Genomic DNA, 15,177 nt, shown 5'->3' on the forward strand with positions numbered 1-15,177 from the left:
CTGACAACATTATGAAAGGATTTCTAAGGAGGTCGACATTTCTGTAAATGAATAGGATCCTTTTTTTAAACATAAAAACATCCACGAAATTGCGTTCGCTAAACCCACCAGACTCCATGTAAATAAAGATCATTTTAGCATCGTAAAATACACTTCATTCAAAGACAACAGAAACAAAATAAAACTATGAAAAGCCATTTTGGGTCATCTTTCCACTTCTCCAACCATCACAACTCTAGTTTTGGTTGAAATAAACACATAGTTCACAGATCTACATGTGAAAATACGTTTGCTCTATACACGCTAAAAGTATTGTTTATTTAAATGGAGTCTGGTGGGTTTAGCTTAGCGACTTCAGAGCTGTTTCTGGTTAAACAGAAAGGTCTTAAAGAGGTTTTAAAGGTCTATCTCTGTAGGGATCCGCTCCATAATGTTGTCACACACTTAGAATATTAATCCGAGCCTGTCAGTGGCAGAAACAGCACTTTTAGTGGACCAAACTGACGATGCACATTTGCCCCATAGGGTTACATTGCAGCCCGGTCTGTGGCTGCCGGTTACAGCATTTACGCTTAATACTGGACCAATTTCACAGATTGTTACACACAAAAACACGCAAATAGGGTCCAGGTTGGAAAAAAAACAGTAGTTACTTTAATTCTTAATTTAGAATGGTTTGACACATATTTTGCTTTTTAACAAATATTGCGCCCTCGCCCCTGCATTTTGGATACTGCACTAGTCCGTATGGCGATTTAGATAGAACCGAGATTCTTTGTGCAGCCCTAGTAATAACGCTACATTATGATGTCATGCTCGGTGTTTTTTTTTTTTTGCTCTCAGGTCTGGAGGACAGTTCAACCGTACATGGACGAATACAAGAACAAGCTGAAGATATGATCATGTAACGATGCTACACTGTGTGATGTGCTTCATGTGTGAAAATAAAAGACGGGGAGACATTTTAAACATCACTTTTGAATTTTTATTCAAAGGATTTACATAACATTAAAGCACATGGTAAATTGTGTCAACTTACAAAAGAGCTGCATGATCTGATGTGGCAGTAACAACGTGCCTTCTCTCAGTTAACACAGAGGTGTTCAAAAATAAACATCCAACACTTCCCATTATTCCCCCCCCACCCACCCCCACCCTTCGCCGCAAATCAATTAAATGCATAAAAGCAAAACACATGAACACACACAAAACATATTCCGACCACTAAATCATGTCATAAAGACTAGCCTTTAAAATAAAGCCTCAATTTTGCCAACTGCTTTGGACTGCACTCCCAAAACATTTGGTACCTCACAACTAGGAACTAGACTTTCTACTCAACAGGTAGTGATTGCTCTGTACATGAGGGGGTTTCTGCAGACTCCTCCCTCTCCCTCCCTCCCTGTCTGATAACCTCTACCCTGGGGGGGAGGGGGTCAACCCGCCGATCGGTGCCTGGTGAAAGGAGCCGCCGTGTTCAGGTCTCGTCATGAAAACTGGATCTGCTGCACGGTGGGGATCTGCAAACACAGTCACAGTTTTGAGCTGTTAACGGTTCCAAATGTTTGCCGGACGAGTTCACTGTCTCCGAAATAATTGGGAGTGACAATATAACTGTCTCTTTCAGTCCAATTTAAAACTATTTATATAATTCAATTTTATTTATAGTATCAAATCATAACAATAGTTATCTCAAGACACTTTACAGATAGAGTGAGTCATTGTTATAAGTTATTGTTATTAAACTATTAAAAAATAACTTCATTTTGACCATATGGCCTTAACAATACACAAGCTGTTCTTTAATGTCGCCCACCATTGTTTTGTGCTCTTCTTTTTTTTTTTTTTACACTTTAAAAAATAAATACGTTTAAAAGGCCCTGAACAAGCACACATAGTTAATGTGGCTGATTGGACCTTTTCCAGGACTGTGTGGGTGTGGTTAGACTGAGTGATTGACATCTTCCTAACTCCACTGTTAGTGTTGTTGCACCTGTTAGGGCGGGACAAATGACAGCTTAGTCATCCTTATTGGTAGGGGTTGGGTACCGAAACCCGGTTCCACTACGGAAGCGGTTCCTACGCAACCGGTAGGAATTGGACCGGATTAGAATGCAAATTTCGTGTCGACTGAAATGTTTTTCCTCTGTCGCTCCGAAACGGACATAAAAATATCACACTTTCTCTGTAGTCTACCGTTAGCTGGCTACCGTAAATGTAGGCTACTTTTAAAATGCCATATTTACCAGGCTCACCAAAATGGCATTTTTCGTTTTTTTAAGAATCTGTTTAGGAATCGCAATCGTTTTGAAAATACCAGTATCAGCCAGAATAACTGAAAACACCCGTGTGGGTGTTCAGAGGCTTTAAAAGTATGTTCAGGCGCCGTTTAGGCACCGGCACGGTTTAAAAAGTACCGCGCAACGATCGTCGAAACGATACTCAGCCCTATATAAGGAGTGTGCAGCGAGGACAGTATGTGGGTTTTACCTGTTGATATGAGGTGGTGTACACCATGACGTTCTGCTGCTGACCGTCTGCTGTGATAATCCCAGCTGGCAGTGGGTTTGCTGGAGAGGGCAGACATGTGGATTATAATCAGACTGAAATTCAGATGTAAAAGAGCGGTCATAGAAACTTGGGTGATGGAATGCAAAACCGATTTTTACCTTACCTTTACCCATTTTGGAGGGGTAAATAGGACATACATTTATTTTCTTTTTTTCTTTTATTTATTTCATTCATTTAAAACAAATGCAACAACAGCATTTAACATACATAGAACCTCAAGGTCCCATTGACACCTTTCCTCTGCAAATCTCACAATTTGAAACCGCTGCTGAAAACGGGCAAATCTCAACTCCTCCTTACTTGGCTCTAGTCTCTATCTTTGTCACGCCTCAACATTTACATAGGCCACACCACTGATCGGCAGCCCGTGGTGCTCCATACGCGCGCCATGTCACAGTTTCTGGGTTACTGGACTTCACTACCAAACGTCGTTGCCCTGGCAGAGCTCCAGGGCCTGCAACTCCCCTCTTCCTGCTAAATGGCCGGTGTGTGTAAGTGAGAGCGCGGTCAGCGAGGTTGTTACGCCCGTAATCTCTTACCGCAGGTTCCAGTTAATCTTATAATGGATATGTGTGTTGAGTTACTTAAACAAATGGTCGAGGAAATAAACACCACTTGTCCGCCAGTGAGCTGGATGGAGCTCTATCAATGAGAGCTAGCTAGCCTCCTCCTAACGAGACCTCTAAAATTCACAAAAATGCATTAAATTGAAACTGGACAAGTGTTAGCTAAGCTTTATAAGACCTTAGGGAGCTGTGATATACATGCCGTGACGAAATTCAAAGTGTGAATATACGATACTTGTGCTGAAAGTGTAGCAACGATCTTTTCCCATAGGATTAAATGGGACACATAGCCTAGCTAGCAGCTCCTCCTAAGGAGACCCCTCAAATTCACAAATTCGTTATTAAAAGAGAATTTAATAACGAAATAGCAGACAAACAATGTATAACGTTGCAGAGTCTGAAATATGAGACCTGCGGTCTCGTCTCCAATGTATGTGTAGGTGTTTCCTCAACCAATCAGTGCACAGCTCATCTAAATATTCACGAGCATACCATATTTGGAAGAATAGAGAGACATTCCAAATAGGGACATTCCACAGGGATGCATAAGGGCCAAAAAAAATTGCACTCTGGCTATTTTCAGCCCAACCAATATTACATACCCTATAAGGAGACCTTAAGGAACAGTGTGAAATACCCTATATAATCATTCTATCACCCCTTTAAGGACCGATTCTCAAAGACATTCGAGCCATTGATACTTACTGAAGCTGTCGTCCGTGAGTTCATCTCCCAGGCCTTCTCCCACCGACACCCCGGGGATCCCCTTCTCGCCCTTCATGGCCTGGAAAAAAAAAAAACACCAGAGCAGCAGAACACGTTACACACGTGACCACGGCGGCGTCTGGAACTCAACAAGAATGTGGTGGTCAACTGGGAATAAACTGATTCCATTTTCAGGCCTTTGCAGTCAAACGTAGAAACCTTGAATTAAGAAGGGGCTGCTATTGGTTGGGCTATAATAAAAAACAGCTTCAGTGGATGAAATTACAAACAGCTTTTCAGACATTGTTTTCAGATTATCTTGCAGGGAAACTTTGGTATTTTTCAGCCTGGACCCTGTTGTCCCATGTTTCTGGGTCTAAATGAAAACGGCATTGAACTTTTGTGCAGTGTGCAGACGTTACCTTTTCTTTGTTGCTGTTTTCTGGTGGCCTTTGTAGCTACATGATGTGTGGTTGAACCAATAAGTGACTAATGTGAACAAGCATTTTTGAAACTGGTCCAGCATTGAGCAAGAGAGCGCTGCAGGTTGCAGCTGGGAAAAATTTGACCTGCAGTGTATTTGGGGCAAAGGCACATCAAGTGCTGCATTTGCCACTGGCAGGCTCAGATTGTTGTAGTCTAAGTGTCTGACAACATTATGGAAAGGATCCCTAGCAGGGAGCAAAACTGACTTTTTTGTCCAGCAGCCAAATAACTAGAGCTCAGTGTGGATTATGGAAGTATAAACATGTAAATATAAAAATGATGAAGCTTTACTGTCCCACGCTACCCATTATCAACTGTGTATGGGACAGTTTTTACTGATTTACAATATAATAATTACAATATAATTCAATTTCATGATTATATATAATTGTGAGCAAGAATTTCATTTGGTTCTCAGGGTTACAAGGTTCTAGATTATGTCCGTTACTGCATGTAGGTCCAATAGGATAGAACATTTTGAATTGGGCTTTGACTTTTGCCCAAAAATCATATTCGAAGCTCGTTTGTTTATTAATATATATTAATAACCAAGTCTCGCTCAAGAAGAAGTCTGAAGCGCTCTCACTAAATACTGGACCGATTTCAAAAGTCGTCCCCCCCCCCCCATCAGTCACTTAAGACAAAAACATGTGAAAATACCAAAGTTTCCCCTTTAACCAGAGAAATGCCATTGTCTGTTTTAGGGTAATCAAGTTGATTGTATTTAAGCATTTTAGACAGTTCAACACAAGTTATGACTCTACCCAGTTTGTCGCTGAAGTTCCCAACCCATCTGGAAACCCAGCTGCTTGATGCTCTGTCTGTTGCCAGCTAGGCTGCTTTTTTATTCACAGTGGGCAGAAAAAAATGTTAGTGGGCAGACAGACAAACTGGGCTGGTTAAGATGATTGGGACTATTGTATATGTGCTCAAAACCTGCTACCGAATTGTGTAATCATACAGCTTTGTTTTAGATTTGGAATTATTGACCCGATTTAAAGCTATAGTGCGTAGTTTCTGTCTCCCCATGAGGAATTCTAAGTAATGACAACAAAACTGTCGTCGCGTCCACATGATACAAGCCTTCCGTGATCACGCAGTTGCTAGTAGCCAAGGAGGACACGGAAGATTCAACAAAACATGATGGACTCTTCAGAAGAGGTCATTATCTTCACTCGAGTTTCTGTGCGGGAAAGTCGCCGGACGCCACCAATCTCTTCTGAACATAGTCCTACTGAGAAATCCAGAGAGAGTTGTGTGGAGCTGATAGTCTTAATTAGCTTTGGAGCAACTCATTTGGCAACGGCTGGAATGTAACGGACGTTCGTTAATATCAAAAAGTTACGCACTAAAGCTTTAACAAACAGTGGATAAACTTTGCGCAATTATTAGACTGGAGTCAATCTGGCAATGCTACATCGAAACCTAATATGACAGAGTTTTGCCAAAGTTGCAAATCATCGATAAACCTGAGGCCTTTGCTCCATGGAACAGGCTCAACGATTAATCGTTTTCAAATCTAAATCGGGATTTGAAAGAAAGCCATTAGTTAATCGTGAAGACCGCGCGTGATTAATCGAATGTTTGGTGTAGCATTTGGTTTAACATTTTTTATATTTATTGTTTTTTCATAAGATAAATGCCAGAATAACGTTACATATCACAGCTAGTTAACAGAAATGCCCTATTTTCAGTGGATTTTTATTCATTTTGTATGACTTTATTTAACATGATGGTAGAAGGTGCATTATGTAGATGCTGCTATTGAACTGAGACATATCACACATTTCACTTTACAAGAAAGTAGTCAGTTTTTTTTTTTTTTTTTTTTTTTTTTTTTTTTTTTTTTTAAATTGGAATTGTTTTTTATTATAATAACTTTAGCTTTTGTGATGAATGTTCTGTGTTTGACTCTTCAATGTTCCATGCTTATTAAAAGAAAATCACTTTTTGCTGGCTGTTCATATCCATGTTCTCATTCTTATACAAGAATATAGAGCCGTTTGGATGGTGTCTCACGTTCTAATGCTCCATGGCATGAATATTGAACTTTATCTAAACTTTAAAAAAATAAATAATCACATATTGAATCATAATCTTAATATCTGGCAGAAATATCCCAATTACCCCCCCCCCAATAAAACATAAAATGAGTGGGACATTTTTAACAAGATGACTGCAGTGCATGTCCACGCGGTCATTTGGACCCCGGTGTGTGTCTCACCTCTCGGAACTTCTGCAGGTAGAGCTTCAGCGGCTCCACGTACATGTCGAAGCCCAGCGTGGACATGGCGAACAGGATGTCCTCCCCGTTGATGGTCTTCCTCTTCTCCTGGTGGCAGCGCTCGCTCGCCTCCGACGTGATGAAGCTGATGAACTCGCTCACGCACTCCTGCACGCACTCCTTGGCGTCTTTCGCGATCTGGCGAGAAGACGGGAATGTACACAAAAGACAATTTGCAGGGGAACTGAAAGCATGACTTCAACCACACAACATATGTCCCAGAACAGTGTTTCCACTTCACATGACATATGCACTCCTGTACCTTTCAGCAGCAAAAAAACTAAAATTTAAAAAAGATTGCGGTAATGCAGTTACTGTCACAGCCCTGGTGGAGTTCTTGAGGTACTTCTCCATAGTCAGTGTAGAGGCTAAGCCCAAACTTTAAGCCCCGGAGGTTCTGTTCCACGGATAGAGTAATTGACGCACTTTTGACCTTTTTGATCAGTGAAAGTCCGAGTCATATTTGCAGTTAAAACCTTTGGTTCCATTTAATTCCATGAGATCTTTGGGTTGGGTTGAGAGTTGGGTTTCCAGACAAATCACTGCTTGCAAGTATGCCTGTGTGGTGTTGGGTGTGTGTGTGTGTGCTCAAAAACTGTATGTGCTTCCGGGTTGCACCTGAGGAACCAAAGATTGGTTCCTATTTAAACCATGGGCACTAATTGGCTCCTACAGTCAGTGTATAAGCTACAGTAGATGGCGGTCGGCACGCCCCCCCAACCCCCCCTTTACCTTACGACCACACGCATGTGTTATCACGCGACTGACAAAACGGGGAACCACCCCGTAAAACTGATCCGTGGCGCTACTAGAGGTCTGCTCCGTCCCTTCTCGCTCCCACTAACCTTTCCAGTCTGAGGAACGGCGTTCTTCATGATGCGAGCCACGTTGGCGATAGGAAGATAGATGTCCTGCTCCCTGAAGTTCTCTTTGATACCGCTGTCATCGTGGTCATTCAGATTCTCCTCGCCGTCATCTGCAGATAACAAACACACAAGATAGAATCGGCTCCGTGGAAACCTGAGCTGAAACTAGGGCTGGGCGATTAATCGTTCTTCAAATCCAAAATTGCGATTTGAACGACTGCGATTTGAACTTTTTGTGGATTTTTCATAATTTTGTATGACTTTATTTAACATGATGCTGCTATTGAACTGAGTCATAGACATTTCAGTTTACAGTGAAGTAGTGATATTTTTCATTGGAATAGTTTTTTATTATAATAACTTTAGCTTTGTGATGAATGTTCTGTATTTGACACTTATTGCTGGCTGTTCATATCCATGTTCCATAAGAATATAGAGCTGTTTTGATGGTGTCCCATGTTCTAATGCTCCATGACATGTTTTATCTGTTACACAGTGAATATTAACTAAACACAAATTTAATCTAATCGCAATATCTGGCAGAAAAATCCCAATTAGATTGTTTTGCCCCAATTGTTCAGTCCTAGCGTAAACACAACACTGACTGTTTTCTGAAGAGCTACACTTTGTCTCCTCCTCACCATCTTGAGACTGGAGAACGTAATGACCGGATGCCATGTACTCTCCAGCGATGCCCAGCTGGGAGGCGTCCGTGGTCGAGCTGTCTCCGTCCATCTGCAAAATAAAACCCACAGCTGTCTCATTTCAACTTCTAAAAGCTAAAGCGATGTACCGGCAGAGCCTAAAATGTACCGAGCATCTCAAACTCACTCCATGGAATCACACTGAAAGCTTGACTTGAGTTATTTACAAAGCTTCCTACACACACCGTCATCAAGGAGCAAATCTCCATGTAGGTTAGGGCTGCACAATTAATCGCAATTTTATCGAAATCGCAATACGGACTAGTGCAATATCCAAATCGCAGAGGGGCGCAATATTTGTTAAAAGGCAAAATTTGTGTCCAACCATTCTGAATGAAGTAGTGTGGTGCTGCAGAGACGTCCCGGCCTACAAATCCTATCCTACAGACTACAGAAAACACCTTTGTTTGGGACAGATCCTAGCAAAAAAAATAAAAAATAAAAATCACACTATAATCATTATAATTTTTAGAGATGCACCGATAGACCGGCCGGTGACCGGAATTGGACGGTTTTCACGTGCTCGGCCATGACCGGCGACCGGCAGGTCAGTCTGACATATGGCGATTTCATGCCGGTCAACGCTACAATTAACTGACAACAGAAGTTATAGAGTAACAGTTCTCAAGGACGCACGCACACACGTCTCTTTTTCCTTTCTCTCAACTTCTCCGCCGTGTGTGTCGCGTACCCGCTCGTGGTGTGAAGCGCGTGTCGGCGCTATTTTCACACATGTAGGGAACCCGGTGAGTTAACCTGCAAAATGTCAGCTGTTTGGAAATTATTCAGCGCGTGTGCAAAAGATAACAAGTTTGCAATATGCAACACCTGCAACGAAAAAGTAGGGCGTAGAGGGACGACACCAAAAACCAAAATCATATTTTTTTAGTTGGATATTGGATGTGAAAAGAAGGAAATTGTTCCAACATTAGTAGTTCTATTTTATAGTGATCCATTATGTGTTAAAGAAAAGATAGATTGTGTGTGCTGTAAAGTGGTTAGAAAAAATTAAAATCGGTATCGGCTGGCCTAACTCAAAGAAAATCGGAATCGGCCTAGAAAGTTGTAATCGGTGCGTCTCTAATAATTTTTTAAGATTTAATATTAGTCAATGAAAACGAGAACAATGATAAAAACATGATCATTCCCTTCAATATCGTGAATCACACTGCAATCGAAATACCAGTGAAAATAATCACAATTAGATATTTTCCTCATATTGTGAAGCCCTAACTTAGATAAAGCGCCAAAAAAAAAATATTTTTCCAAATTAGGGAAATTGTAAATTTTCTCAACCCCTAAGCGGTTTTAATGTCAGAGTTAAATCCATATGTGTATCTTGCCATTTAGGCAGTATACTATAACATGGTTTTTTTCCTTTCCCATATTAAACACATCGTAATAGTAATAAATGAATGCCGGAAAGGGCCTCTGAGAGTTGTGATGATTTCTTCCATGTAATTCGAATTTAATTTCAAAGTACACGCCCACTGTAACGGCTGTAGCTATCAACTCTAAATCCGTGTATTTAAAGTTTAATTGAGAAGTTGTTAGAAAGGAACCAAATGTGTGTTTTGCTTTGTCTCTGTGTGTTAGCTAGCTAACTAGACCGCCCATTCATTAACGTTAGCTCACTGAAAAAAGCGGGTCTGGTCTTGTGCCAGATGTTGCATTGAGGTCATTAGCTAGCGTTAACGTCATTTATACGTTTCTACTTTAAAGACACTGACTAACGTTAGTTGTGTTGCATCTTTTAGAGAACGGTGATATTTTTAGAGGTTGACAATGAATGTTGGCACAATAAATCCCCCTCCCCCCTTCATATTACACGCAGTTTTGTAAGATGAAATAAATTTATTTGCTGGCTCGGGGGGAATACATTCTGAAGCGATATTTTGGCACGGCACTGGGATTGCGAGCTAGCGTTAACGTTGTGTTAGTGCAGTTAGCTAGCATTGTAACTTACATGAAAACCGTGCTAGTTACACAGCTGTAAACCCGCAGTGAGATCCGTTAACGTTAGCCACGCGCTAAATACATTGTTCTGTGTTTAGCTTTAGTATGCTAGCTAACTAGCAGATGTCAGCCGCGGGTATGTGAGATATTTAGCTAACGTTAGCTAATATCAACCCACGAATGGAGCTAGCTAGCTAGCTAGCCAGTTTCCATGTCTTAATACATCTAACGTTAACTTAATCAGTTCAGCATAATGAAGAGAGGCTGTCCAGCGGGCTGTTACCTTCTGTAGTTAACGTTAACCTATTCAGGTACATAGCGTCCCTTGAAAACATGTTCATTGGAAGTCCACTGCAATTCGCGCCTGCAGAGACAGGCCTGTTCTTTGTCATACCGAGCGGAGCAAGACGTGGCCGGGGCCGAAATGTTAAATAATCGTTTATAAAGTTTGGCCCGCTGGATACTTCCTGATGAGCAGCCCTCATTCACTCAGACAACAAATAAAAAAATCAGACAGAGACGGACATTTCCATTCGAGCTAACGAGAAATCGGTTAGCAATCATTGGCCGGAGCCAGGCACAAACCTGCAATGAAGCCCTGGTTGGTTACCTTCCTGAGACGGCTGTTTGGTTGGACAGAAAATGGCTGCGAAAGGACCAGTCCCAGCGCGTAGCCGCGGCTGCATCACCGGCGCTTGCCGATAGAGGGCCGTGCTGCGTTTAGGGACTCCTCGCAAGCTCCTACCTCACAGGTTCAAAGCAAATTTAGCAGTGCAAATATACATCAGTCGTTACTGTAAAATTGTAAAAATCGCTTGTGTTTCAAAACGTGTACTTTACGTCTTTTGTTTATAATCAAACCTAATCAAGTGTAAGTACAGAGTCACTGCATTCTGAACCGACAGAAAATACTCAATGCAATTTGCACTTTCAGAGGCACGTTTTCTAGTCGAAATCCCGCTGTAGGCTATTATCAGAACTCCTACATTTATGGCTGCACGGGAATGCATCTCTTCTAGCCAACAAGTTTCACTCAAATGTGACACCTTCTTCCCTCGGCTTTTCTTCCAAGAATACTGCCCAGCAGGCGTCTGGAGTTCTGCACTTAATTAGCAAATACCCACAGAGAGCCTATTTAGGACTATTCAGAGCCTGTGTAAGTGCAATGAGGCCGAGGTTATGTGTAGAAAACTGTTCCGATAAGTGCCTATTTAATTTTACCTGTCCTTTTTTGACAAAAAGAAGGTAGACTATGTTATCCTTAACAGCTTTTCCTGCTAACCAAAAATAAAGTTTTGGCCAACTGTTGTATCTATACTATGCCAAAACACTGATTTTTGTGCCATTACTACAAAGGTGAGGTGGTAGCTATTACAAATTGAAAATTAGAGATTTATGCAATTTTGACTAATGGCTCAGATTTTAGTAACAGTTTAGTCTCGCATTGCCAGACCTTCCTCCACAGCGCTGCAGAAGAGGGTCTGGCTAGTCCACACAGCATTCTGGGATGGGAGAAGAACGTGCTCTGGCTTATTGGCATTTCTTTAAACCAATCACAATCGTCTTGGGCGGTGCTAAGCACAGGACGGAGTGCCTCTGTAAAATAGCCTCGGGAAGGAACTTGTTTTGGTGGAACGTGTACGTTCAGAAGTAGTTTTAGTCGTGCAACAGAAAACTCAGATTGGACAGATAGTCTAGTCTATTATATTTTGGATATATTTTGAATTGCCTTCTGTGTTTTACTTCTTCACACACAATAAAGGTATATCCACTGTAAATTGGTGCATAATCAGAATGCAGGAAATTAAGTCATTGATGCTCAAAACTTCCCTGTTGGAGGAAACCCAGACCCCCCCCCCCCCCTTACTGGGTCCTTATGACTACGACATGCTGGTTACTGGAGGGGGGGGGGGGGCACAAGCTCTGCAGTCAGTATTTACATGCTTTTGTTTCCTACTTATTTAGCTTTTGCTTTCTCCTTGTACTTTGTTCTATCTTCTCCGAAGCTTTAAGATTAGAGTACTGACAGAAAGCAGGACCTAAAGAAAGTATAAATCCATGTAATCTCATGTATATTCAATATTGACCCAAATATTTGTGATTGTGATTTTTTGTCCCCATAATCGAGCAGCCCTAAGTTCCTCTGCATGCATCTAGCTGTAACTCCGGCTTCACTCCACCAACTCAACCTCATAATTACCGCTAATTTGGTCAGTGAACGCACCCTTTTGCCAAAGCCCGACTCAGATAATTATCATATTAATGGGCTCTATGGTAATGGGATGATCTGCGAGTAGCTCTAGAGGAAAAGTGGAAAATGAGATGAAGGGTGCAGGAGCTGCGATTGTTGAGAAGGACAAACGCTTAACCCGTTTCAATATTTAATTTCCCAGCTCTTTCTCCTTTGCCGTCTGACTCCGTGGCTCTCATTTATTCCGTCTGTCTCTTCTCTCGCTCCTCCAGGAAGCGGCGGCGTCGAGGAGAAAGGTGCTGATCCTTGACCCCGTGGCTCCCTCTCGGGGACGTTTGAGTATTTAATCCTCCGAGTCTGGAGATAGAGGGGGATTATGAATCCTTTCTCTTCTCTTCTCTTCTCTTCTCTATGTTGTTGGCTCTATGTTTCAGACATTGTGTATAGCATTTTACTCAGAAATTCTCTCATCTTCTCACGTCTCACTTTGTCTTTGTTGTCATGTTTATCTTCTCTTTCTTTTCCTCTGGTGTCTTTCCTTTTGTCAACTGTTTTCCTTTTATTTCCTTTCTTTTTTTTACTATTTTCTCCTCCTCTCTGATTTCTTCCCTTTCCTTTCCTTCTCTATTCTTTCAGTTTGTTTCTTTACTCTTTTTTTCCCTCCAGAACTGGGAGCTTCCAGTCTCAACATTGCACTGATGGATAGCATCAGGACTTCAACAGACATCTCTGCTGAGAAAAGCTATTCAAGACTCTCTGAAATATGGCAGAAGGTTGAAAGAGCATGGTAATAAAAAACAAACATATATATATATATATATATAAAACTGGAATTGGAAATTGTGTGACTACTTATAATAATCAGTAATACTAATTTTGATCATCCAAATTTGAAATTCAAATTTGAAGTGAAAACTTGAAACATGTTTGCAGCATATAAATGTGACAAAATGGAGAGTGCAATCTAATATAAATCATTATATATATATATTTATCAGGATGCATAGTATCCTGGATCCATGAAATAACTGGCCTTTAAAAATAAACATCTGCCTGCCTCTATGTGAATTTAACATAGACTTTTGTTGCCAGCGGTTTAGACATTAATGGCTGTATGTTGAGTTATTTTGAGGGGACTGCACATTCACACTATTGTTATACAAGCTGTACACTTAATACTTTACATTGTAGCAAAGTGTCATTTCTTCAGTGTTGTCCCATTAAAAGATATAATGAAATATTTACATCAAAGAGGCGACCTGGCTGTCTGTGTCTCTGTCTGTGTCTGTGCCGCTGCTTTCAAGTGCTGCTCCTGTCACACAGGCTGTCACAGCGCAGAGCAGGCACACTTTGCTCCTCCTCCCCTTTTGTGATTTGATGTTGTACCGTCACGTGACTCAGCGGCGCTGGGCAAACAAGCAAGCAAGCAAGCAGCCAGGCCTGGCGGCGACTTTCGCACGCAGAAACTCAATAATAAAAAGAATAAAAATATATAATAATGAATAAAAGAATGACCTATTCTGAAGAGTCCATCATGTTTTTTTTTATTCTCCGTGTCCTCCTTGGCTACTAGCAACTGCGTGGAGGAGGGGTGGGGGGGAAAGCGCAATCACGGAAGGCTTGTATCATGTGGATGCACCGACAGTGTTGTGGTCATTACTTAGAATTCCTCATGGGGGAGACAGAAGCTACGCACTATAGCTTTAAACTGATATTGATTTTTTTAGGTGTAAAGGTGCTGACACACCAACCCGATTATCGGCCGTCGGACAGTCTGTTGAGGTCGGTGACTCGAGTCTGTTCGCTGTGTTCCGTACCGTCGTGAGTCGGAGGAGCCGTTGGCGTTCATTTTATGGCCACTCGGACTAAATGACCAATCTGGTTGGTGGAGTGCTAGCCCTTGACTAGCGAATCAGTGTACGAGAAAACCGGAGCTGACAACGCCAGTACCTTCTTATTACTAGCCATGGTATTTTCTTCCATTCGGCGAGTAATGATGACAAGGATCCTTCTTGACTACTATCACCACTCTCTGATGAAAACAATGACTGACGACATCGTGCTCTGTGTTTACTAGGTCTAGAGAGATGTTCCCTCATTTGCATTTTCAGTTTTTTGGGCGACAATACAGATTAGCGCCGCCCGCTGTTATGGAGACGTATTACGTCTCGCGCACGCGCAGATCGTACGCTGAAGTCGGCGTCGCTTCGGTGTGTTCCGAGGCACATTTTTGACCCCGGGGAGCCAAGTCCGACTGCCTTTTCTGCCGACAGTCGGCCATCGGGTTGGTGTGTCAGAGCCTTGAAATGTGTTCACAGTCCACAGCAGGACATTGCTTAGCTTCCGTGTCTCCAGTACTCCCGTCTGTGTCTCCTAAACTGGGGGCGTGCCGACCACCATCTACTGTAGCCAACACACTGACTATGGAGAAGCAGCTCATACAACCCCACTTCAAAAGATCCAAATCCTTTAACTACATTTCATACTAATACTTCTGTACTTTTACCTAAAATGCACTTTTCAAAGTAGGAATGTAATGGAGAATTTTTCAAATTGTGGAATTGATGTGAGTACTTCTTCCCCCACGGCCACGGCCCACAGACCCTTTGATGTCCACCATTACATGATTTATAGATCCAACCCACATCACCCCACACAAGCTTGTCTTTCATGTTGCAGTCCAGAAGCCAGTGTTTCCAAAGATCAGACTGCATCGCAGGGAGAAATCTCCGACAAAGATGCAAACCACCCCTAGACATTCTAATTCAGGTGAATGTTGTAGTCATAAAAAGTGGCATCTTGGACTTGAAAATTTAACTCGGTTTAAATGTAATGTAATGCTTCAGGA

The 15,177-nt window shown here is 41.8% G+C and overlaps 2 protein-coding genes across 5 annotated transcripts in view; one reads left to right on the forward strand and one right to left on the reverse strand.

Moving 5' to 3' along the window:
• The window catches only part of LOC120553464 (histidine ammonia-lyase-like), a 45,074-nt gene extending 44,100 nt beyond the window's left edge, over nt 1-974 (forward strand). The window contains exon 20 of the mRNA XM_039791874.1: nt 844-974. Coding sequence (XP_039647808.1) covers nt 844-900 — 57 coding nt within the window. The 3' untranslated portion in view covers nt 901-974. The remainder of the gene's footprint in view (nt 1-843) is intronic.
• On the reverse strand, nt 963-10,849 carry LOC120553465 (nuclear transcription factor Y subunit beta-like). Of its 4 annotated transcripts, none has more exons than XM_039791877.1 (8): nt 10,724-10,849; nt 8,120-8,213; nt 7,458-7,588; nt 6,553-6,750; nt 5,093-5,164; nt 3,843-3,921; nt 2,491-2,570; nt 963-1,520 (listed from the first exon to the last, which is right to left on the reverse strand). In XM_039791877.1, exons 2-8 carry the CDS (start codon nt 8,211-8,213, stop codon nt 1,488-1,490), a joined length of 687 nt encoding a protein of 228 aa, XP_039647811.1. In that variant the 5' UTR covers nt 10,724-10,849; the 3' UTR covers nt 963-1,487. The 4 variants fall into 4 exon arrangements, with proteins under 4 accessions (XP_039647811.1, XP_039647809.1, XP_039647810.1 ...); XM_039791875.1 differs by having other exon boundaries at nt 5,093-5,167; XM_039791876.1 differs by lacking the exon at nt 10,724-10,849 and adding an exon at nt 10,422-10,680 and having other exon boundaries at nt 5,093-5,167.
• Nucleotides 10,850-15,177: the final 4,328 nt, after the last annotated feature.

The sequence above is a fragment of the Perca fluviatilis genome, chromosome 23, assembly GCF_010015445.1.
Source record: "Perca fluviatilis chromosome 23, GENO_Pfluv_1.0, whole genome shotgun sequence".
Lineage (NCBI taxonomy): Eukaryota > Metazoa > Chordata > Actinopteri > Perciformes > Percidae > Perca > Perca fluviatilis.

Excerpts from the sequence above, each read along its gene's own strand:
- LOC120553465 (XM_039791875.1), bottom strand. The coding sequence starts at position 8,213 with ATGGACGGAGACAGCTCGACCACGGACGCCTCCCAGCTGGGCATCGCT. Across the intron at positions 6,751-7,457 it reads CCGTTCCTCAGACTGGAAAG|ATCGCGAAAGACGCCAAGGA; the intron begins GTTAGTGGGAGC and ends TCTTCTCGCCAG. Across the intron at positions 2,571-3,842 it reads ACTCACGGACGACAGCTTCA|CAAACCCACTGCCAGCTGGG; the intron begins GTAAGTATCAAT and ends TGCCCTCTCCAG.